Source organism: Oryctolagus cuniculus, chromosome 1 (genome assembly GCF_964237555.1).
Source record: "Oryctolagus cuniculus chromosome 1, mOryCun1.1, whole genome shotgun sequence".
NCBI lineage: Eukaryota > Metazoa > Chordata > Mammalia > Lagomorpha > Leporidae > Oryctolagus > Oryctolagus cuniculus.
Window position 1 is genome coordinate 159,672,400 of NC_091432.1, and position 24,241 is coordinate 159,696,640.

A 24,241-nucleotide genomic window follows, 5' to 3' on the forward strand; every position below is an offset into this window, starting at 1 on the left:
TATCCAGTGGCTAATGAGCCCCTTCTGCTGTTAGTCATGCACAAGGTTCATGTACACTCGAGGTTGTGGAGCTCTCTAGATTCACCTACTTGGGTTACCTGTCAGGTAGGTGCATGAATTCTCATTTCTTGACTTGTTAAGTGACAGCACACATTTGATCATGTGAGTCTCCTGCTTAGCTCCATTAATCCTTCTTCATCACTGGGAGATAAAGCCAAAATCGCTAATATAATCTTCCAAAATCCAGGGCGATCTTCTTCCCTTAGCCCCCTCAGTAGCCCCAACTTACTCTACATTTTCACTTGCTCTCTAGGTCATTCATACTGCTTTTTTTTTTTTTTCAATTTCCTTCAAACCATATCTTGTCATGCCATTTTGTGTCCTGAGAAGGCCCTCTTCTGGTCCCCCCATCCCCAACCGTGCTAATGCTTATTTGTTCTTCAGGCCTAAGAAAAAAAAATTTCCTCAGAGAATCCTTTCCTGAATCCTTCAAAGTAGATTATGTAAAGGGGCTCCAAAAAACTCATGGAAATGAGTTTATTTTTGAAATCCATGCCTAATTTTTTCATAGTGGAAGTTTCTCATGAACATTTGAAGTCCTGTTGTATTTGTGTAAGTTTCTCTACTACTTTACTGCTGACAATCACAGTTGAGCTGACAGTTCATGTTTCTACTCATTGAAAGCTGGGAGTGTGTTTATCTTGTCTGTCTCCATATCACTGCCACATGCCTTGGTGTTGGCTGGTTCTAGGGAAGACATTCATTATTCACTATGTATCTGTTGAATGAATTGGCAGTTCTAGCTTGGGCCACAGCTAAGGCCATGGAGTCATCCAGAATTATTGCCATAATCTAGAGACAGGATGTGGTATCATTTCTTTTTCAGACTTTGGCCCATCTTCTTTCTCTAAGTGTGGATGATGTGATACAGTCTTCTTGAAGGAGTGGAGACAAAGGGGTAATCCAGGCATCCATCCAGCTAGGTCACCTTTCAGGATCCTTAGCACCATTCTGCCCTGGGGAACATCACCCTCTTCAAAACAGAGGCACCCTACTCCCCAACGTAGCGAGTTCAGGTGATGCTCATACAACCTGGGGCACAGCAGGCCACTAACTAGAAGACACTCTTGAGCCTCTCACATTGCTTTTTATTAAAGAAATAAAGTTGGACTTAGTTTCATGTTCAAGGAAATTCTACAAATGCCTGCTCTAGCAGCCACATTGATGAGGAGAGGCAGCGGCATAAGGCATTTGGCATAAGTAGAAAGAACAAGCCAGCGCCATGGCTCACTAGGCTAATCCTGCGCCTGCTGTGCCAGCACACCGGGTTCTAGTCCCAGTTGGGGCACCGGATTCTGTCCTGGTTGCTGCTCTTCCAGTCCAGCTCTCTGCTGTGGCCCGGGAAGTCAGTGGAGGATGGCCCAAGTGCTTGGGCCCTGCACCCCATGGGAGACCAGGAGACGCACCTGGTTCCTGGCTTCGGATCAGCGTGGTGTGCCGGCCATAGCGGCCATTTTGGGGGGTGAACCAACTGAAGGAAGACCTTTCTCTTTGTCTCTCTAACTCTGCCTGTCAAAAAAAAAAAAAAAAAAAAGAGCAAAAGAACACTGGGCTAGGAGTCTGAACAATTAGGTTCTGACTGTGGCTCTGGCATTTCTTTGCTCTGCGACCTCGGGAGTTGATCATTTCTATCATAGATGTCCTACTTATGAAACTGGACAGATTTGTTAACTACAGAGTTCCTGTGAGCACCAAATAAGACATTTTACTAATCTAAGAGCCTGATAACTATGGAAGCACTTGTAAACTGCAAAATACTAGGCAAATTATGGCAGTTTTGGTGCTACCCCTGAGAGCAGTTTATCTGCCTCATTACCTATTAATAATCAAGTGAGTTTTTATTTCCTACCTTTTGGTGGTTGGTAAATATAGCTCCCTTCTGGTCAGGCTAGTGGGAGGGGAGTTAAAAAGTAGTTATAACTAATCTATATTCAAGATATACTTGTGCACTGGTTGGCTATATGCATCTCCCATGCTTTCGTGTATTCTTCTAGTATAAAAATGATCTATTAATGAAGTAGCTGATACTTTCTTATGGATCAAACTTTTGTTCACTGGATCAGAGCAAAAGCTTGATATACATAATAATGACCTGAATAGTGGGCCAGACAGGCTACCATCTACATGGAATGTTAAAGGAAACATAACTCCTTTTTTTTTTTCTTTTTGATGCTAAGAAGTCTAACAATGGAAGTTGGAGTTTAGCCTAGTGGTTAAGACATGCTTGCCCCAAATGGGAGTGCATAAGTTTGATCCCACCTCTGGCTGCTGCCTCCGTCTTCCAGCCAGTGCAGACCCTGGGAGACAGCAATGATGCTCAAGTAACTGGGCTCCTACCACCTACGTGGGAGACCTGCATTGCATTCCCAGATCCCAGCTTTGGCCCCAGCTGTTGCAGACATTTGGAGAACCAGTGAATGGGAACTCTGTCTAAAAATGATTTAATCTTTTATTTCTTTCAAAGATTTAAAGATTTATTTCTTTATTTGAAAGGCACAGTGACGGGGGAGAGAGAAGAGATGGGAGGGAGGAAGGCAGGGAGAAAAGGAAAGAGAAAGGGAGAGGGAGAGGGAGAGAAAGAAATATCTCTTCTATCTACTGGTTTACTCCCCAAATGGCTGCAACCACTGGGGCCAGGCCAGGCCAAACTTGGGATCTAGGAATTCCATCCAGGTTGCCCATGAGAGTGGCAGGGATGGAAACAGAGGAGCCTTAACTCAAACTGGCACTGCAATATGGGATGCTGGTATTCAAAGTGGGAGCTTAACCATGCATACCATAACACTGGCCCCAGAAATATAGTTTTTTAAATCCACTAATGACATACAATCTTTCTTCCAATAATTAGAGATGGTATTACAATTTCAATTTCCTTCAGGGAAGGAATACAGTGACTTCATACTGAGATGCAGATGATTAATTGAAGGCATTTTCTGATAACAAAACTTAAGAGGGCATTAAACACATGCCATGAAAAAACGGAAGACAAAAAGAACTAAATCTTCCTATTTTATTCTGCTAGGTTCTGAGACATTAAAATGGATTTATTTTAAATGGGCTACTTTTTAAATGATCACATCAAAATAATGATTGTGAGAATAGAGAAGAGTACTGTCTGCCTAAAGTAAATCACAAAGCTTTCTTGTGTTCTGTAATATTTCTACTGCACAATAGGGTGACCATGGCTAACAGTGCCATGTTGTTTCAAAATAGTCAGAAGAGAGAATTTTGAGTGTTATCACCCCAAAGAATGACAGGCATATGAGGTGACAGATATGCTAAATACATTATACAATGCAAACATCCACTGAAACATCACAGTATACTCTATAAATATGTACAATTATTATGTGTTGATTAAAAATAAACTTTGGGGAAAAGTACTGAATAGGAGCTGGGCTGACCTGTTTTTGGCATTGCTTTTAATTGCAGCCTTATAAATGAGTCTTTGAGGGACCAGCTGTTGGTGACTATACAGAAGACGTTCACCTACACTCGAACCCAAGCCCAGCACCTGTTCATCATTCTCATGGAGTGCATGAAGAAGAAGGAACTGGTAGGTAATTCCTCGAGGGCGGCAGGGCCCTTGCCATGTTGCCACGCTTCCTTGTTTGCTGTTTCTGGCTGAGCTGACACCCCTCCTCAGGTTCCACTGGCTCCCTCAATAGCTAACACACTGCTTTTTCTGCCTTGGAGTTAATGGAGCGTGTGCAGCCAGGGTTTAGCATCATTTCCTTCGGGAACTCATTTGAAAGTCACTGATCGCCTCAACCAAATGGGTTGAAGAAACAAAATAGGTTTCCTCCTGGTACACACTTGATCAGTTGATCATCTCTTAGGTTGGGGCTTCACTTTGGCTTATGAGTAATGACCCACTGAAATGCCCTCGGTGGCAGATGCTAATCTGGATAGGTGGAAAATGGACACACAGCATTCCAGCCAAGGAATGCTGGAAACAGGTGCTGTTTGTGAAACATCCTCCAGGAGCTACTGAAACCATTCTTCCATCTAAGCAAAATGTCTTCTAAGTGGAATGATGAGTTAGGGCAAGCAGAAACTGGAGCTAATGTTTAACAATTGCTTGCTCGATACCAAGCAGGGAGCTCACTCTCAACACATTAACTTGGATGATCTCTTCCACTGTCCTGATGCAGGACAATTATTTCTCTCACCTCACAGAGGAGGAAACTCAGACTCACTGTGTCAGTAAATGAGAAACCAGGACTCGGTACCTGAAAACCAGTGGTGTTTCATTTCGGTGAGAAGTACGTTTATTCCAAAATTGTCTCATTGAAGTCAATGAAGCAGAATTGGTCACTCTGTATAAATTCCAGTTAGGCCTTGGCAAGAGTGTGGGGGGTGGAGGAACAACTCAAAGGTCAGCTGAGCTCGACTGCTTTTCACAAAATGTGGAAAAACATTAAAAAGAGATTGATTAGAGCAGGCAAGACCCATCTCTCACACAGCCTTTGTATGAAGCCTTTCAGCAGCTTGTGGGTCTGGGATGAGAGGAATGGGACCAGGCTTCTAATCCTTAGGCATCCATAGACCTAGCAGAGAGAATCCAGAGAGCAGATTGACAGCTGTCACTCAGTGAGAGACTCTACTGACTCTGAAATGCCACCCACGTGCATCACCCTCCAGTCTTTAAGTTAGCTCACTGCATGTCAGCGCATTTGCTCCCCATGCAAAGTTGCACCTGACACGCTGAGCTTCTGTAGGCTACAATGGGCATTTTCTTCTGGTATTCGCCAGTGCTAACTTGCAACCTTGCCAGAACTAGACATTTAAGCAGCCCTGTAATTTCCTAGAAAGGCAGTGAGGAACCTGTTTGATGCCATGAAACAAAATGAAGCTGCATGAACTCCGCTGGATAAGTCATAGGCCTGTTCTGTGGGATTCTGCCTGCCAACAGTCATGTTGCTTAGTTGTGGTTCCTGCTAAAAAGGTCAACTGTGTGTTGACTGGCTAGATTTACAAGAAATGTGAGGTATTCCTAGATCCAGGCTGAGGAAACACATTCTACACAAGTAATAAATTATCTCCCCTCCACATCTGGACAGAAATGTTAGGATCTTTAAAAATAATAAAATCATTTTTCATGGGCTATTTATGTGCATAGACAGTACTAGATGCTTTACAAAGGAGATACACACAAGATAGGTTTTTTTTTTGTTGTTGTTTTGTTTTTTTTTTTTTGCTTGTTTCTGCAGGGGCTGGAGAGGGAACAGAGGCTGAGAGAGGCAGAGATAGACAATCACAGAGAGCCAAGCCAGGGCTGTCTTCCTGCAGAGCCCAAGTATTATCCAAGTCATCAGGCTGCATAACATAGCACACAAGACAAGGACGCGGCAGAGTGCAGTTCCTCGTCTCGCATCATTCAAGTTTGACTCTTTACAAATAACATGGCCTAGAATATTCTGAGGCCAATCTAACCATTGCCAAATCCAGCTAAGGGATTTTGATTCTAGTGCCTCGACATATCTCATCCCAGCACTCCAACTTTCATAATGAAGACCTGCACTGTGCATGCATAGTTTATCAAACCTGGGCCTCTGAAGTGTGTGGCCTCATGGAAGACACGCCTTGATAGGTCCTTTGTAGTCTCCTGGTACAGGAGGCAACTCCTCATGCCGTCATCATACAGAGGTACTACCACTGTTCCTACTTTATTACATACTACCATACTTTCTACTCCCTCTACTTCTTGAATTCACTTCCCCTCTGCCAGTCACCTTCTAAGAAGATAAATTTCCCTAGAAACCAACTGATGACCTAAATTCTATCAATGTGATTGCGTGAAAAAGAAAAATTAAAAAGAAAAAACTGTCTTCAACAGCACATTAAGTTGGGGACAAATTTAAGAACTCAGGAATTAGGCCGGCGCTGCGGCTCACTAGACTAATCCTCTGCCTTGCGGCACCGGCACACCAGGTTCTAGTCCCGGTCGGGGCGCCGGATTCTGTCCCAGTTGCCCCTCTTCCAGGCCAGCTCTCTGCTGTGGCCAGAGAGTGCAGTGGAGGATGGCCCAAGTGCTTGGGCCCTGCACCCCATGGGAGACCAGGAGAAGCACCTGGCTCCTGCCATCAGATCAGCTGCGGTGCACCGCATCAGATCAGCGCGGTGCACCGGCCGCAGCGCGCCAGCCATGGCGGCCATTGGAGGGTGAACCAACGGCAAAGGAAGACCTTTCTCTTTCTCTCTCTCTCTCTCTCACTGTCCACTCTGCCTGTCAAAAATAAATAAATAAATAAATGGGAATATAGAATTGAGGGAAGGGCTTAAAAAAAAAACTCAGGAATTAGTGCTTTTTCATCCTTAAAAAGCATACGATCTGTCACATTTTTGCTTTATGTACTTTGAGATTACATTACTAGGCTCTATCTTTTACAATAGCTATACTTCCTACTCAGTTATTTTTCTATCTCTATTCTGTGAACTTATTCCTCACAGTGCCTTTGCCTTGCATAACAGTTCACTTGATATTAATACACTTATTTCAGCTCCTTTCCTTTCAGAATTTCCCAGGATAGAAAATTCCCATGAATTTTCCTTCAACTTTTCTGTGCTTTGTGTTAAGCAGATTTCCTAAAATCAGAAACAGATTTTGTTTACGAACATATTAGAAGCTCTATTTTGTAATTGTAAGTTGAGTCTATTTGCATGTATTTTGTGGTATTTACACTGAACTTTTTGTTTTATTCCTGTATTTATTCAGTAAGAGACTCCTACTTGCTGAGTCTCCAAGTATTTCACAGTAGTACGTGCACCCTGAACTTTTCTTAATATTATCATACAATTCCTGTTGAATTCACCAATAATCTGTCTGAAAATTATTCACACAGCTTCATTTCTGGCCTTCACTTTTCTCTCCCAATCTCTATGATCTTAATTACAACTTACAGTTGCATGTCTCCTCAGGTTATCCCATTGTCATTTCAAATGTTGCATGTTTAGAAATGCAACCAGCCTCTGCCATATGGTTGAGTGCCTCCCAAAGCCTCCATTACCACATTGCTCCCCCTTCCAGTTCTGGCTCTCTCTCCTTAGTCCTGAAGGCTTTGGATCTCCCCTTTCCTCACTGCACATCACCACAGCAGATTATTGCCAAATTTTCATGATTTGCTTTTGGCGATGTCTGTAACATTTGCCTCCTGTTTTTAAAATGTTTATCTTCATCTGCTTGAATGAAAGAACAATGGGGAGGCAGGGATAAACAGAATAAGAACAAGAATGAGAGAGAGAGAGAGAGAGAGAGAGAGAGAACGAGCCATAAAGGTCTTCCAACCACTTTGTTCACTCCCTAGAGGCCCACAACAGCTAGGGTTAGGTCAGGCCTAAGCCAGGAGCTTGGGACTCTATCCAGGTCTCCCACAAAGAAGGCAAGGGCTCAAGCACTTGAGCCATCATCTGCTGTTATCCAGCATGCATCAACAAGACAATGGATAAGGAGTGGAGTGGCCAGGACTTGAACTGGCATTCTGATATGGGATGCAAAAGTCTCAATGGGTGGCTTATCCCACTGTGCCACAACACCTGCCTCTGTGTTTTGATTCCAGTAACCACTGTCCTCCTCCTGATCCTCCTTGTTCTTCAGAAGGACCATTGCAGTGGGTTCCTACCTGATGTGAGGAAGGAAACAGCTTCTCCCTCACTGAGCTATTTCACTCACTGCCCCAGGCTGCATCTCCTTGGAGAGCAGTTCTGATTGTCACTCCCTTACTCAGATAGCTTCTAGGACTTCCACATTTCACTGATTAATGTCCAAACTCCTTAGTGTTGCTTTCGAGGAGCAACCCCAACACTCCCCTTCACTTTCCCCTTCACCTTCCGGTCCCCTAGTCCAGTAATTCAGGATTTTGCAACTCCCATTGCTTCCTTGCTCTGGATAATCATTCTTTCCAGCTGCCATTTCCACTTACACAAATCATATGCAACCACAAGCATACAGCTGTGACACTGCATAATTATTTACTATCAATTTCAACAGCAAGATGTGTGGTTTAATCTCACAGTTGCCTCACAGTTCATGTCTAAGCTACTCATTGTACTCAGCCGTTATGCATCACTGCTGCCATAGGGTTTCTGACCCAATTTATTTTGTGTGTAACTTCTGCTACAATTAGTGGTTACTATAACCTGGATTAAATGGTAATTATTTTAAATACTCCATAGTGACTGGCAAAATATTCAATAATTCCCATTTAATCTACTTCTGGATAAACGACTTTATTACACAAATGAAATATTCACATGTCAAACTTTTTCCCATAAATGTGAAGCAAGCCCATATTTACAATGGCAAATAAACATTTAAGACCAACAATTTACTAATTTATTACCTACTTTAAGATGACTTGTTAGCACTACTTGAGTATTATAAATACAGGAAATAATCTGAATTCTATTCTTTTTACCTCAGAAGTTAAAAAACATTTTGCAGTTTTCCTACTTTATTGTATGATTTTTGGCACTTTTATTATATCTTTAACTTACATTATAATTCCCAAAATAAAGTAGTCATCCCATGGCTTAATTTAACTCTATGTTGTATGCTGAGTATTTATTGAATATAAAAAGGTTTAAATAGCTTTGTGAACATCATTTATGTGATTAAAAAAATCAATACAGCATCCTAATCTGCTGAGTACTATTTAGGGGCTGTTGTTAATATTCTTCAGCCTTTATGGTCTGATAACATGGGCTTTATACCTACATTCCTACAGCTCATTCTCACTGGCTGTAATGATCCCAAAGTGAAGAAGCAAACATTACAAATAGAATATTATGAGTATTTATGCAGTCCATCAACTTAGGATGCACAGAAAGAACAATAAGCTGGTCTTCCTTAAGCCCCACTGTCTTGTTCTCTTCAGCTACTCTAACAAAACTCCATCAAGTGGGAGGTTTACCGACACTAGAATGTTACTGTTCTCTTGGGGTCTGAAGTCAAAGATGGAGGCTCCCACAGGCTCAGTGTTCTCACAGAGGGCACCTTCTTTCTACATCTGCACATGGTGGGAGGGGCAAACACACTCCCTTTGGCATCCTTTATAAGGGCACTAATCCCATTCACGAAGACAAAGCCATCAAGACTTAATCACTTCCCAAGTGCCCCACTTCCCAATACCTTTACCTTGGTGATTAAGATTCAACCTATGAATCGAGCAGGGAAACAAATATTCTGACAACAGCATTCTTATAGACATCCACCAGCTGGCATGAACATCAGGGAGTTTGGGGGTAATTAGAGGGTACCTGGTATCCACCTTTATTTAGCTCCTGAGAACTAAGCTTAAGGACCAGGTCACTGTTACACTCCAACAGCTGAAACCACAGCACTTCACCCCTGTCACATTCTCTCTCTCACATAGGGCATTTTTGGACAGGGAAAAGCAAAGGGCATATAAAATGTGCTAATAGAATAAATGGAAGCAGAGATAGTATTAGGTCTTTGCTTTTGCATCCTTTGACTAACTTCTCAGTAGCATTTAACACTGTCAGCCTGCTTTCCCTCTTAAAGTTACTTCCCTATGAATGCCATGGTAGACTATTTTCTTCCTATTGCCTTGTCACATCTCTTACAGTCTATTCCCTTTGAACTGTTAGCCCCTCCTCTTCTTCCCCACACTAGGAGGAGTGTTTATCAAGATTAATTCTTGGGTCTCTTCCCTTTCGATCACTGTTATGACTTCTATTACCATTTCAATTCATACAGCTCCAGAAAGCAATTGCCATCCTCCAAGAGCTAGCATTTCTGAATTCCACGCATTCCTATCTTTCTTGCCAAGAATATTGCTCTTCTGTACTAACTGGGTATCTCTTTATCCAGCATCTCCCCAAAATTCCATCCCATATATTGTAGTGTTTGGTGAACTTTTCTGTAAATGGACTGGTAGCAAATATTTTAGGTGTCATATACCAGACACGTCAGATGCAGAATTTTCTTTTGCTTGCTTATTTTTAAATAACACTTTAAAAAGGAAAAGCCATCCAGAGATTACTGGTCAGAGAAAAATGGGCCGTGAACAGAATTTGACCCACAGGCAAAGATTTGCCACCCACTTGCTATAAAAATGCCTGACACTTCTCACTGAAGCACAGAGCCAAAATGTCACTCCTTTTAATATAAAGTACAGTGCTTTGCCTCCAGTTCCAGTCCTAAATTCCATTACTTCTTTATGGACCCTTCACACTAACCAAACTGGTCTCCTTGCCATAATTTTTTAATAATTTCCTCCATTTTTAGTTTCCCTGCTGTTATTCAAGCTTGGAGCACTCTCTTTCTAGGTATAATCAACTGCCACATTCATGCACACAGACCCATGTATACACACATGCATGCACACACATGCCTGGGATATACTTAGTGTAATTTTTGTGGCACTTTATACTTTACATACATCTGACTTCCCATGTAAGCTCTCAAGACTTGAATCTGTGTCTGATTCATTATGCTGCTTCCCCTGCATACAGTGCTCTCTAATCATGCTTAGTACTGCAGAAAATACACAGCAGACATCCAATAAATCTTTGCTTAAGGATGACTGAACGAATGGGTTCAGATGAATATGCATTAGTGGGGATAATATATATTCAGCATCCGTAAATTTCATTAAAATTTCTACCAGCACAGTGGCACATTCCCTAAAGGAGTTACAGACTTGGTTTATTTAGGCCCATCTGCTTAAGTGGTTGCAAGGCTGGGAGGCAATCTAATCTGGCGATTATGAAGAACAAGCTCCAAAGTCTAGACCAAACTGGATGCCACCTCTGCCTTCATTGCACGCGCATAGCTCAAATGCATTAAGCTCAGGATAATATTCACCTATGCTAGGATCTACCATATTTTGAGCTTCCTCCTTTTAAGTACAGCCTATGCTTTGATTTTCTTTTTCCCCCAGTGAGACAAAAATCAACATACCCAAAGATTCAGCTTGGTCTGAATGGTTTCACATGGTTTTGCATGCCCTGCATCCCAACAAATGCAAAGCTAAGAAGTATCCACATTGCACATGGCTCCCCATCTTCCACATGAGGATCCCAGGCTCCACAGCTGATACATCTCCCTCAGACACCAGGGAAGGCCACAGAAGACAGTTTTCTGTGCCTTACAAATAGGTCTCTGGACACCTAATTCCACTACCTTCCAATGCCAGGAAATTTTTTATTTTTATGAGAGCAGATATGAAGACTATATTGGCATCCAATTACAACTCACCACATTTCATAAGCTAAGGGCCAATTCTGTACCTATCCTTTCATAGATTCATAAAAACTAAGAAAGTGTGACTTCTAAACAAGAGAGTTCCACTTTGGCTTGCAGACAGGATTCTATATCTGGGGGAGAACCGCAAGGTCCAAGATACCACTTGCTTGGAAAAGAAAATGCTTGTCACACTCAAATAATGAGTCTGCAGACAGTTGGAGTCACTTGGTGGGTTGAGGTCTCAGCAACATGTAGGAGCTCTTCTTGAACATTGTGGACACCCCGTGAGCCTGCCATGCTTGGAGAGTTAAGCATTTCAACATGTGCCAAGAATGTTGGCACAGTGAATAGCTCCTAGTAACTATTAGTACAATTATTCTGTAATTAATTACAGGGGCTACTTAGATATAAGCACACATGTCTCTGCTTTCCTTTGTACTTTCTCCAAGTTAACCCTAATTAAATTGGTCATCCAGGCATACTGTTACTTCAGGGACCCGTTGTTCGAGTTTAGGTTCCATCCACATTTTTTATGACCACGGTACAGTCAAAAGGAAGCATGTAACTTCCTAGGTGATAAGTTCTTTAAAGAACTTCCTTTGAGAATGAAGTCCTGTCCTTTGTGACAAAATGGATGCAACTGGAAACCATTATACTTAGTGAAATAAGCCAGTCCAACAAAGACAAATACCATATGTTCTCCCTTATTTATGGTAACTAATAGAGTACCAAAAATTTAATGTATCGGGATGAAATTGACATTTTGAGATTCAAAGATTGTTCATAGCCCTTGTCTCTACCATTGAGGAACAGCTATTGTTTTTCCTTTTATTATTTGTTGAACTCTTTCCTTAGAATGGGGTTAATCTTATGAGTATAAAGTAAAGTGAAAGTAGATCATTGTAAAATTTAAGTGAATAAGAGAGGAAGGGTATGAGCATGGGCAGGAGGGAGGGTAGGGTGGAAAGTATCACTAAGTTCCTCAATCTGGATATATGAAAAACATGCAATTTGTTTATCTTAAAAAAAGTTAAAAACTTCTTTTGAGCAAAATCAAAACAGCTGAGTATCAAAAACTTAGAATGGGGGCTGGCAAAGTGGCACAGCAGGTTAAGCTGCCACCTGCGATGCTGGCATCCCATAAGGTACCAGTTCAAGTCCTGGCTGCTCCCCTTACAATCCAACTCCCTGCTCATGTGTCTATGGTTTGAGTGCTTGGGCTCCTGCTTGGGCTCACATAGGAGACCTGTATAGAGTTCCAGGCTCCTGGCTTCAGCCCGGCCCAGCCCCAACTACCATTTGGAGAGTAAATCAGCCAGTGGATGATCAATTTCTCTTCACCCCTCTCTGTAACTCTGCCTTTCAGATAAATAAATCTTAAAAACAAACAAGCAAACAAACCAGAATGGCCATGGGTAAAGATCTAATAACAGTTCACTACAATTGACAAATTTGATCTCCTCTGTTTGCTTAACAACATTTTAAAATAACAACCAGAATTATGACTTGTAGCATATCCAAGAACTATTAGATTCCATGAACTTCATACAATTTTGAAACATTTCAATAATATAAATGTATGCAAACGTAACTTGATTGAGCATTATTTGACAGAGTCTTCCAAATAATTTAATAAATCAAATAAAACTAATAGCTTAATACCTCTTTTATACTCCTTTCTGGAATGCTCCAAAATTAGTTCTAAGTCAAAAGACCAAGTCTCCCACTAGTCAGAACCACATTTATCCTTAGACTCTTCTCCTCCACTACACAACAAAATCACAATGGTTTCAAGAACAAGTTTCCCTATTTTAACTTATTTATAAATTACATTTCTTAAGTATCTATTGCTTAATTCAGCACTTAACTCCAAGATTTCAGCCAACTGAAAGATGCCTCCAACTATGACAAGTTCATCCACAAACTTCCATCCCACATACATTTGCCTGCTGACCTGTTAGCAAAATCTAGGCTTAAATTGCTTACTAAAGAAAACTAGCATTGAAGGAGTTCAGGAATTACTGCTCCAAAATATACTGCTGTAGTATACTGATTAAGACAGAATCTGAAAACAAACAAAGCAGCAAAATAGAAGCCTAAGTTTCCCTCAATTTACTTAAAGACAGCTTCAACGAAGGCACTGAACTGTTGGTCTCCTGAAAACAAACTTAATGAGAAGTTGGAGCTAGAAAGGGGAGGCAACTCTGCACACCCAGGCAGACCTCATCACAAACCACGTCCTGTTCTTCCAGGGACCCAGGCATCTCTCCCCAAAACACATTTAGGATGTTTTTCCTCACACCTCTCACCCCATCCCAACATTTCATTCATTTCAGCAAGGGGGTTGAGTTAAAGGATTGTTGCCCTTGTCTTGATGGATCAGCCTGATTGTTGCTCTAAATGATGGCCAGCTGTGTTTATTGCAGTAAGATTTCAGCCCTAGTACCTTCACCTGCCAACACAAAGATATAAGGAGGAAGCCCAGTTGAGAGAAAATCCTCAGAAGCAAGGATTATGAATACAGATTCCAATCTCTGCCTTCTCCATTGCAAGTGTCCTGTGAATCAGGACCTCTTCTCTTCCCAGTACCCAAAGGGAGACACTTCCACACACAGAGACTTTGTCCACGTGTGTAAGTTTCCTTCACTAAAACTAGGTCTCAAAATGGCAAACAAGAGGGGTGGGCATTTCATCCAGCCAGTAAGATGCCTGTGTCACATGTTGGAGTGCCTGGGATCAATTTGTGGCTCCAGTTCCTGGCTTAAGGAACTGAGATGCCACCAGCCATGTGGAAGCCTGGGTTGAGTTCCCAGGTCCCAACTTCGGCCCTGCCCAGGCCCAGTCCATTGTGGGAATTTCGGGAGTGAACCCATAGATGGGAGTTCTCTGTGTCCCACTCTCTGCCTTTCAATTTAATATTTTAAAAACTAAAAAAGCCACAAAAAAGGCAGCATCCCAACCCACCCATATTCTTTCTGCTAGTTAGTCCCAGGAATGAAGAGGGCATACAAAAGTCTCCCATGCCAGACTAGGATGCCTTTCATTATTGATCTAATCTTAAAATTTGAATCAAGGCATCAGAGGGGTTAAAGAAGCAGCACAAAGCATTCTAAGTGCTCAACTTCATTGAAAAAAAATACTTCTATTCCCCTCATTTAGTCTTTTCAAAACTCTGTGCACTAATTTAAAAATGTATCCCGGCATTTCTGTGAGGTTCTTGATCTTCACGCTCCAAAAGCAGCCCAAATGAAAACTTCATGGTGGCCACCAAAATTCCTTGTTAGGTCTAGTAAGGTTCACTTATTTTTCTCAAAATAAAGGAAGGGTCGTACAATGAATTCTTGTGCAGGAAATTGGCTGGAATTCGGCATGAAAGAATTCCAGACACTGGGCCCAGTCCAGTTTTCTGTGTGATCCACAAACCCCTAAAAGGTCCTATGCCTTACTAAGGACAAACCCAATGTCAGGACCCACCCCAAGGTTATGCAATCTGTTGCAGGAGAAACTAATTGTGGAAGAGCCAGAAAAGAGTTCTAGACCCTGAATGCACATGAACTAGTAACTCTGGGAATTGGACCGCTGCAAGGAACCCAGTCAGATCCCAAGGCCTCACGACAGTACTCTTTGGTTTCCACTATGACTTCCAAAACCAATTCAGATTAAGAATCTGCTCATGGCACAAACCCGTGGAGCTCTGAAATCTGACAGAATTTAACTCATGACTTCCAAATGCTGTAAGGAAAAGGGGCCCTAACAGGCTCAGGGGTAACTACGCCTCATTGCCTAATGCTCCTGGGGTCTCTGGAGCTCTGCTTCACACCCTATAAACCACGCCAAATGTGCTTAAACGATAAAACTGCTTAGACCTATTCAATGAAGTAGAGTTTACTGGGGAAAAAAAAAAGTAACTTTTTTTTTAGCCATCAGGCAGTTCCCCAGGCCAAAACAGTCTCTGAGAAAGCCAGCCAATAATGTGATCAGACAGCATTTATAGAAAAACAGAAGACATAAAGAACAACTTAATTGGCTACAGTTTAGTCAATCTGCTAGTCAATTTGTTGCAGCTTGAGTCACTTGTTGGTTACAGTTTAATTAGTTAATTGACTACAGGGCCTCCTGCAAACAACCAAAGTTCAGTTACTGTGATTAAACCCTACCAGTTTGCTCCATCAGGCCCAGGTGTCCAAACTCACAGTTCTCTACAAATTGCATTCAACACCTGCCTATCACCAGTGACCAAACTTGCTCAGCAAACCCCCTGATGGTCACAAGGGCAACAACATTTTACAGCTGAGAAAGGACCTTTTGGGCCAAATGGCTGAAGGTTTGGAAAAATAGTTCTCTCCAACATATCTTTGGAGAGACAGAGAAATGATCTTTGAGATAAACACTACATTGCACCTCAATGCCTTTCTGATTTTACCCAAAATCATCTTCTTTTTTCTTTTTTTTTTAACTTTTATTTAATGAATATAAATTTCCAAAGTACAGCTTATGGAGTACAATGGCATTCCCCCCCCCCCATAACTTCCCTCCCACCCACAAACCTCCACTTCCCGCTCCCTCTCCCCTTCCATTCACATCAAGATTCATTTTCGATTCTCTTTATATACAGGAGATCAGCTTAGCATATATTAAGTGAAGATTTCGACAGTTTGCACCCACATAGAAACACAAAGTGAAAAATACTGTTTGAGTACTAGTTATAGCATTAAATCACAATGTACAGCACATTAAGGACAGAGATCCTACATGCGGAGTAAGTGCACAGTGACTCCTGTTGTTGACTTAACAAATTAACACTCTTGTTTATGGCACCAGTAATCACCCTAGGCTCTTGTCATGAGTTGCCAAGGCTATGGAAGCCTTTTGAGTTCACCGACTCTGACCATATTTAGGCAAGGTCGTAGTCAGTATGGAAGTTCTCTCCTCCCTTCAGAGAAAGGTCCCTCCTTCTTTGATGACCTGTTCTTTCCACTGGGATCTCACTCGTGGAGATCTTTCATTTAGATCATCTTTTTTTTTTTGCCAGAGTATCTTGGCTTTCCATGCCTGAAATACTCTCATGAGCTTTTCAGCCAGATCCGCATGCCTTAAGGGCTGATTCTGAGGCCAGAGTGCTGTTTAGGACATCTGCCATTCTATGGGTCTGCTGTGTATCTCGCTTCCCATGTTGGATCGTTCTCTCCCTTTTTGATTCTATCAGCTAGTATTTGCAGACACTATTCTTGTTTATGTGATCCCTTTGGCACTTAGTCCTATCATTATGATGAATTGTGAACAGAAATTGATCACTTGGACTAGTGAGATGGCATTGGTACATGCCACCTTGATGGGATTCAATTGGAATCTCCTGGTATGTTTCTGACTCTACCGTTTGGGGCAAGTCAGCTTGAGCATGTCCCGAATTGCACATCTCTTCCCTCTCTGGTTCCCACTCTTACATTTACCAGCAATAACTTTTCAGTTAAGTTTCAACACTTAAGAATAACTGTGTATTGATTACAGTATTCAACCAAAAGTATTAAGTAGAACAAACAAAAAAAAATACAAACAGGGATAACATATTAAGTTGTTCATCAACAGTCAGGGTGAGGGCTGATCAAGTCACCGTTTCTCATAGTGTTCATTTCACTTTAACAGGTTTCCTTTTTGGTGCTCAGTTAGTTGTCACCGATCAGGGAGAACATATGATATTTGTCCCTTTGGGACTGGCTTATTTCACTCAGCATAATGCTTTCCAAATTCCTAACAGGGATCACTTTTCAGTTGAAATTTAAACACCTAAGAATAATTGTTTCTTAATTACAGAGTTCAACCAATAGTACTAGAACAAAAAAAAATACTAACATGGATAAAGTATTACATTGTACATCAACAGTCAGGCCAAGAGCTGATCAAGTCACTGTTTCTCATAGTGTCCATTTCACTTCAACAGGTTTCCCCTTTGGTGCTCAGTTAGTTGTCGCCTATCGATCAGGGAGACCATATGATATTTGTCCCTTTGGGACTGGCTTAGTTCACTGATGTTTTCCAGATTCTCCATCTTGTTGCAAATGACTGGGTTTCATTGTTTTTGACTGCTGTATAATATTCTATAGAGTACATGTCCCATAATTTCTTTATCCAGTCTACTGTTGATGGGCATTTGGGTTGTTTCCAGATCTTAGCTATTGTGAATTGAGCTGCAATAAACATTAATGTGAAGACAGCTTGTTTGTTTGCCAATTTCATTTCCTTTGGGTAAATTCCAAGGAGTGGTATGGCTGGGTTGAATGGTAGGGTTATATTCAGGTTTCTGAGGAATCTCCACACTGACTTCCATAGTGGCTTCACCAGTTTGCATTCCCACCAACAGTGAGTTAGTGTCCCTTTTTCCCCACATCCTCTCCAGCATCTATTGTTGGTAGATTTCTGAATGTGAGCCATTCTAACTGGGGTGAGGTGAAATCTCATTGTGGTTTTGATTTGCATTTCCCTGGTTGCTAGTGATCTTGAACATTTTTTCATGTGTCTGTTGGCCATTTGGATTTCCTCTTTTGAAAAATGTCTATTGAGGTCCTTGGCCCATCTCTTAAGTGGGTTGTTTGTTTTGATGTTGTGGAGTTTCTTGATCTCATTGTAGATTCTGGTTATCAATCCTTTATCTGTTGCGTAGTTTGCAAATATTTTTTCCCATTCTGTTGGTTGCCTCTTCACTTTCCTGACTGTTTCTTTTGAAGTACAGAAACTTCTCAATTTGATGCAATCCCAAATGTTAATTTTGGCTTTGACTGCCTGTGCTTCTGGGGTATTTTCCAGGAAGTCTTTGCTGGTGCCAATATCTTGCAGGGTTTCTCCAATGCTCTCTAATAATTTGATGGTGTCGGTTTGTAGATTTAGGTCTTCAATCCATGTTGAGTGGATTTGTGTGTAAGGTGTAAGGCAGGGGTCTTGCTTCATGATTCTGCACGTGGAAATCCAATTTTCCCAGCACCATTTATTGAATAGACTGTCCTTACTCCAGGGATTGGTTTTGGATCCTTGATCAAATATAAGTTGGCTGTAGATGTTTGGGTTGATTTCTGGTGTTTCTATTCTGTTCCATTGGTCTATCCATCTGTTTCTGTACCAGTACCATGCTGTTTTGATTACAACTGCCCTGTAGTATGTCCTGAAATCTGGTATTGTGATGCCTCCGGCTTCGTTTTTGTTGTACAAGATTGCTTTAGCTATTCGAGTTCTCCTGTGTCTCCTTATGAATTTCAGCATCATTTTTTTCCAGATCTGAGAAGAAGGTCTTCGGTATCTTGATTGGTATTGAATTGAATCTATAAATTGCTTTTGGGAGAATGGACATTTTGATGATATTGATTCTTCCAATCCATGAGCATGGAAGATTTTTCCATTTTTTGGTATCCTCTTCTATTTCTTTCTTTAAGGTTTTGTAATTTTCATTGTAGAGATCTTTAATGTCCTTGGTTAAGTTTATTCCAAGGTATTTGATTGTTTTTGTGGCTATTGTGAATGGGATTGATCTTAGCAGTTCTTCCTCAGCCTTGGCATTGCCTGTATATACAAAGGCTGTTGATTTTTGTGCATTGATTTTATATCCTGCTACTTTGCCAAACTCTTCTATGAGTTCCAATAGTCTCTTAGTAGAGTTCTTTGGGTCCCCTAAATAAAGAATCATATCATCTGCAAAGAGGGATAGTTTGAGTTCTTCCTTCCCAATTTGTATCCCTTTAATTTCTTTTTCTTACCTAATAGCTCTGGCAGAGCTTCCAGAACTATATTGAATAGCAGTGGTGAGAGTGGGCATCCCTGTCTGGTACCAGATCTCAGTGGAAATGCTTCCAACTTTTCCCCATTCAATAAGATGCTGGCCAAAGGTTTTTCATAAATTGCTTTGACTGTATTGAGGAATGTTCCTCCCATACCCAGTTTGCTTAGAGTTTTCAACATGAAAGGGTGTTGTATTTTATCAAATGCCTTCTCGGCGTCTATTGAGATAATCATATGGTTTTTCTTCTGCAGTGTGTTAATGTGGTATATCACATTGATTGTTTTGTGTACATTAAACCATCCCTGCATACCAGGGATAAATCCCACTTGGTCTGGGTGGATGATCTTTCTGATGTGTTGTTGCATTCTATTGGCGAGAATTTTATTGAGGATTTTTGCATCTATGTTCATCAGGGATATTGGTCTGTAATTCTCTTTCAGTGCTGCATCTTTTTCCGGCTTAGGAATTAAGGTGATGCTGGCTTCATAGAAAGAATTTGGGAGGATTCCCTCTTCTTCGATTGTTCTGAATAGTTTGAGAAGAATTGGAGTTAGTTCTTCTTTAAATGTCTGGTAGAATTCAGCAGTGAATGCATCTGGACCTGGGTTTTTCTTTGTTGGGAGGGCTTTTATTACTGTTTCAATATCTGTCTCAGTTATGGGTCTGTTTAGGTTTTCGATGTCTTCCTGGTTCAATTTAGGTAGGTTGCATGTGTCCAGGAATCTATCCATTTCTGATAGGTTTCCCTGTTTGCTGGCATACAGGTCCTTATAGTAATTTCTGATGATTCTTTTTATTTCTGTGGTGTCTGTTGTTATTTTTCCTTTTTCTTCTCTGATTTTAATGATTTGGGTCTTTTCTCTTCTTTTTTTAGTTAGTTGGGCCAGTGGAGTGTCAATTTTGTTTATTTTTTCAAAAAACCAGCTCCTCGTTTGGCTGATTTTTTTGTAATTTTTTTTGGATTCAATCCTGTTGATTTCTTCTATGATTTTTGTGATGAGCAACTCGAACTAGACTAAGTTACTGGAATTAAGACTTATTCTATGCATCTGCTCTCCCACAATATGGCGCTGGGAAAGGAGTAAACAACTTTTACACAGCTGCCTCCAGTTCGACCAATAACCTGCAGGAGCTGATCCTGCTCCTGATTGGAGGAGAGCAGCGTACTCGGCGTATGGGTAGCAGAGTTGGGATTGGTGGAAGAGGACTATAAAGGAAGAGAGAGACAACATGCACCAGGAACATCTAAAGGGAACATCCGGATAACACCTGAGCAGCCCCCAATAGAGCCCGCCCGGCGGTGTGCCGCTCCCCCGCAGAAGTGGGGAAAGTGGCAGTGGGCACCGCCCTTCCACAGAGGTGGAAGGACGGCAGCCAACCCGGGAAGAACCAGCAGCAAACCCGGGAAGTGCCGAGCAGACGAAAGAACAGTGCAGGGTCTAGTGTTGTTCCTCTGCAAAGAGGGGGAGCGACAGATTATAGTTATTTCTCTTCTCCTACTAGATTTGGGTCGGTTTGCTGCAGTTTTTCTAGATCCATGAGATGCATTGAAAGCTCATCTATTTGGTGCCTTTCCAATTTCTTGTTGTTGGCACCTATTGATATAAACTTTCCTCTTAACACTGCTTTTGCTGTATCCCATTTTTTTTGGTATGTTGTACTGTTATCCTCATTTACTTCCAGAAAATTTTTGATTTCTCTTAATTTCTTCTATGACCCATTGTTCATTCAGGAGCATGTTGTTCAATCTCCATGTGTTTCCATATGCTCTAGGGATTCCTGAGTTGCTAATTTCCAACTTCATTCCTTTATAGTCTGAGAAGCTGCATGGTATGATTCTAATTCTGTTGAATTTGCTGAGACTTGCTTTATGGCCTAGTATGTGGTCAATCCTAGAGAAGGTTCCATGTACTGCTGAGAAGAATGTAAATGCTTTCTGTGTAGGATGAAAAGTTCTGTAGATATCTGTTAGATCCATTTGGGCTATAGTGTCATTTAAATCTACTGTCTCCTTGTTGATCTTCTGTCCTGTTGATCGGTCTATTTCTGAGAGTGGAGTATTGAAGTGCCCCAGTACTATTGTATTGGGGTCTAAGTCTCCCTTTATGTCCCTTAACATACATTTTAAATAAACCGGTGCCCTGTAATTAGGTACATATACATTGATAATCGTTATATCTTCCTGTTGATTTGATCCCTTGATCATTATATAGTGCCCCTCTTTGTCTCTCCTAACAGTTTTTGTGGTAAAGTTTATGTTGTCCGATATTAAGATGGCTACGCCCGTTCTTTTTTCATTTCTGTTGGCATGGTATATCTTTTTCCAGCCTTTCACTTTCAGTCTGTATGATCTTTGTTGGAAAGATGTGTTTCTTGTAAGCAGCAAATAGATGGGTTTTGTTCCTTAAGCCAGTCAGCCAATCGGTGTCTTTTAACTGGACAGTTCAAGCCATTAACATGCAATGTGACTAATGATAAGTAGTAACTTTGCCCTGCCATTTGCCAAAGATATTTTCTAATATATGTTTTGAACTTCCTGTGATCTTTTTCTGTGAGGTTTCCTTCCTTTACCTTCTTTCGTATTGATGACCGTGTTTCTGTGTTTCTGCGTGTTTTGCAGGGCTGGACAAGTGGTGACACATTCTTTCAATTTCTGTTTGTTATAAAAGTTCTTTATTTCACCTTCATTCACAAATGAGAGCTTTGCAGGATATAATATTCTGGGCTGGCAGTTTTTCTCTCTTAGTACCTGGGCTATATCTCGCCATTCCCTCCTAGCTTGTAGGGTTTCTGATGAGAAGTCTGCTGTGAGTCTAATTGGAGATCCTCTGAGAGTAATCTGACGTTTCTCTCTTGCACATTTTAGGATCTTTTCTTTATGTTTCACTTCGGTGAGTTTAATTACAACGTGATGTGGTGAGAATCTTTTGGTCATGTTTATTAGGGGTTTTATGAGCTTCCTATACTAGGATGTCTCTGTCCTTCTCCAAACCTGGGAAATTTTCTGCTAGTATCTCACTAAAAAGGCCTTCTAATCCTTTCTCCCTCTCCATGCCTTCAGGAACTCCTAGAACCTGAATGTTGGATTTTTTAATAGTATCCTGAAGATTCCCAACAATATTTTTTAGATTTCTAATTCCCTCTTCTTTTCTTTGGTTTGACTGCATATTTTCCTGTTCTCTGTCTTCTAAGTCTGATATTCTCTGCTTCACTCATTCTGTTTTTAAGGCTCTCTAATGTGTTTGTAATTTGATCAATTGAGTTCTTCATTTCATTATGATTTCTTGTCACTATCACAGTTTCATGTTCTACTAGTTGTTTCATTTCATTTTGATTCCTCCTTAATATTTCATTTTCACGAGAGAGATGTTCTATCTTGTACATTAAGGATTTCTGTAGTTCAAGAATTTGTTTCTGAGAACTTCTTAATGTTCTTATGAATTTTTTGAGATCTGCTTCTTGCATTTATTCTATCTCATCATCTTCATAATCTTGAATTTGGGTGTCTATTTCATTTGGGGGCGTCATAGTGTCTTCCTTGTTCTTGTTACCTCAGTTTCTGTGCTTGTTGTGTGGCATATTGGAGATATTCTTTAGTTTCTTCTCGTTATACTGTGACTCTAGGTTAAGTGGACTGTCTGCTTTTGATGAATCCTTAGAGGCTGTGATGGGTGTGGCCAGAGAGCTCTGTTTGGTTCTTCAGGGTTAAGGGTGTGCCAAAGGTGACTCACCCAGATTGTTCTCTCGCTTGCTTGCTCTCTCTTTTTTCTGACTCAGTTGGGAAGTAATTCCACACAGCTGAGTGGAATTGAGGGTAGTTGATGTATGATATCTGGCCCCTCAGAGAATTTTGATGAGGATTGAGGTAATCATGGTGACAGAAAGATGGCAGGAATTCATCTACCTGCTCTACAAAAGGTCTGTCCAAGAACGGAAAACAGGGAAAGTGAAGACTTTCCCTTCCCCAGCCGCAAGAAAAAAAAAAAAAGTAGTAACTAGCCCCGAGAAGATGAGTGCACACACAAGAAACCAGGTGCACAGCAAAGAGCCCAAAATCATCTTAACATGCTTCAAATTGGAACCTTTTAAATGAAATGGTGGAAAGAGAGTGTTTCGAGAACCCTCAGTTCAGCTGGGGTTCTAGTTCTGAGCACCTAGCATCCCTGCCCTATGGGGAAGTGAAGGGAGACTAGCATGAGTGTTGAGTGTGGGTTCACAGGACCCCTTCACCTGGAAGATGACCTAATGCCTAGATGTCCAGCCCACAACCCGGAAGACTTGTTTATACCTGCAAATGTTCTCCGGGCTCCTGTTGGCCCATGTCCTCTGGCCAGGGCTAGGAGCCTGAGCTTGTGTTCTCCATGGTGTCCCGAAAGCCTCTGGTTCTTCCAATGCAAGGCGTAGTTCAAACCCAGTACCCAACAAGAGCTGGAAACAAATTCAAAGACTTTATTCACATTCCGTATGGACTAGGCACTGGAAGAAGTCCTGGGAGCTACCCTCCAACCCAGGTCAGGCACAGGAAGCCGCACACAGGCAAGGCAGCACAGCCTTTTATAGGGAATAGGATGTGCGTCTCTTTAATTTCTTGGGTCAATGCCCGGATGTTCCATTCAGGAAGCAGCAAGAGAGCAGTGGGGCCAGAATGCCGTGTGATCCGTTTGGGACTGGTGGAGTACAGAAACTGTGTCAAGAGTGACTGAGCCCTGCTTCCAGCATAAGAAAGCTGACCTTGAATCAAAATGGGTTCCAAGGAGTCGGCGCTGTGGCTTGGTAAAGCCGCCACCTGCAGTGCTAGCATCCTATATGGGCACAAGTTCCACTTCCGATCCAGCTCTCTGCTATGGCCTAGGAAAGCAGTAGAGAATGGCCCAAGTGATTGGGCCCCTAGCACCCACGTGGGAAACCCGGGAGAAACTCCTGGGTCCTGGCTTCAGATCAGCCCAGCTCTGGCTGTTGTGGTCATTTGGGGAGTGAACCAGCAGATGGAAGACCTTTCTCTCTGCCTTTCCCTTTGTAACTCTGCCTTTCAAATAAATAAGTAAACCTTAAAAAAATGGATGCCAAAACAACATAAAATTATAAGTGTTTACTATGGAGGGGGGCAAAGCAGCATTGCTCCCTTAATAATGTTTCCCAGCTGCTCAATTTGGGGTCTCTTTGAAAACTCTTCTAGATGATTAGACTATCACTGTTCTGAGGATAGG

At 41.6% G+C, this 24,241-nt stretch overlaps 1 protein-coding gene across 20 annotated transcripts in view; it reads left to right on the forward strand.

Moving 5' to 3' along the window:
* Nucleotides 1-24,241, forward strand: part of TRPM3 (transient receptor potential cation channel subfamily M member 3) — a 1,025,749-nt gene that overhangs the window by 785,677 nt on the left and 215,831 nt on the right. For all 20 annotated transcript variants that reach the window (XM_070050833.1, XM_070050835.1, XM_051858588.2 and 17 more), the window contains one exon: nucleotides 3,493-3,616. In XM_070050833.1, the coding sequence (XP_069906934.1) occupies nucleotides 3,493-3,616 (124 nt within the window). The remainder of the gene's footprint in view (nucleotides 1-3,492; nucleotides 3,617-24,241) is intronic.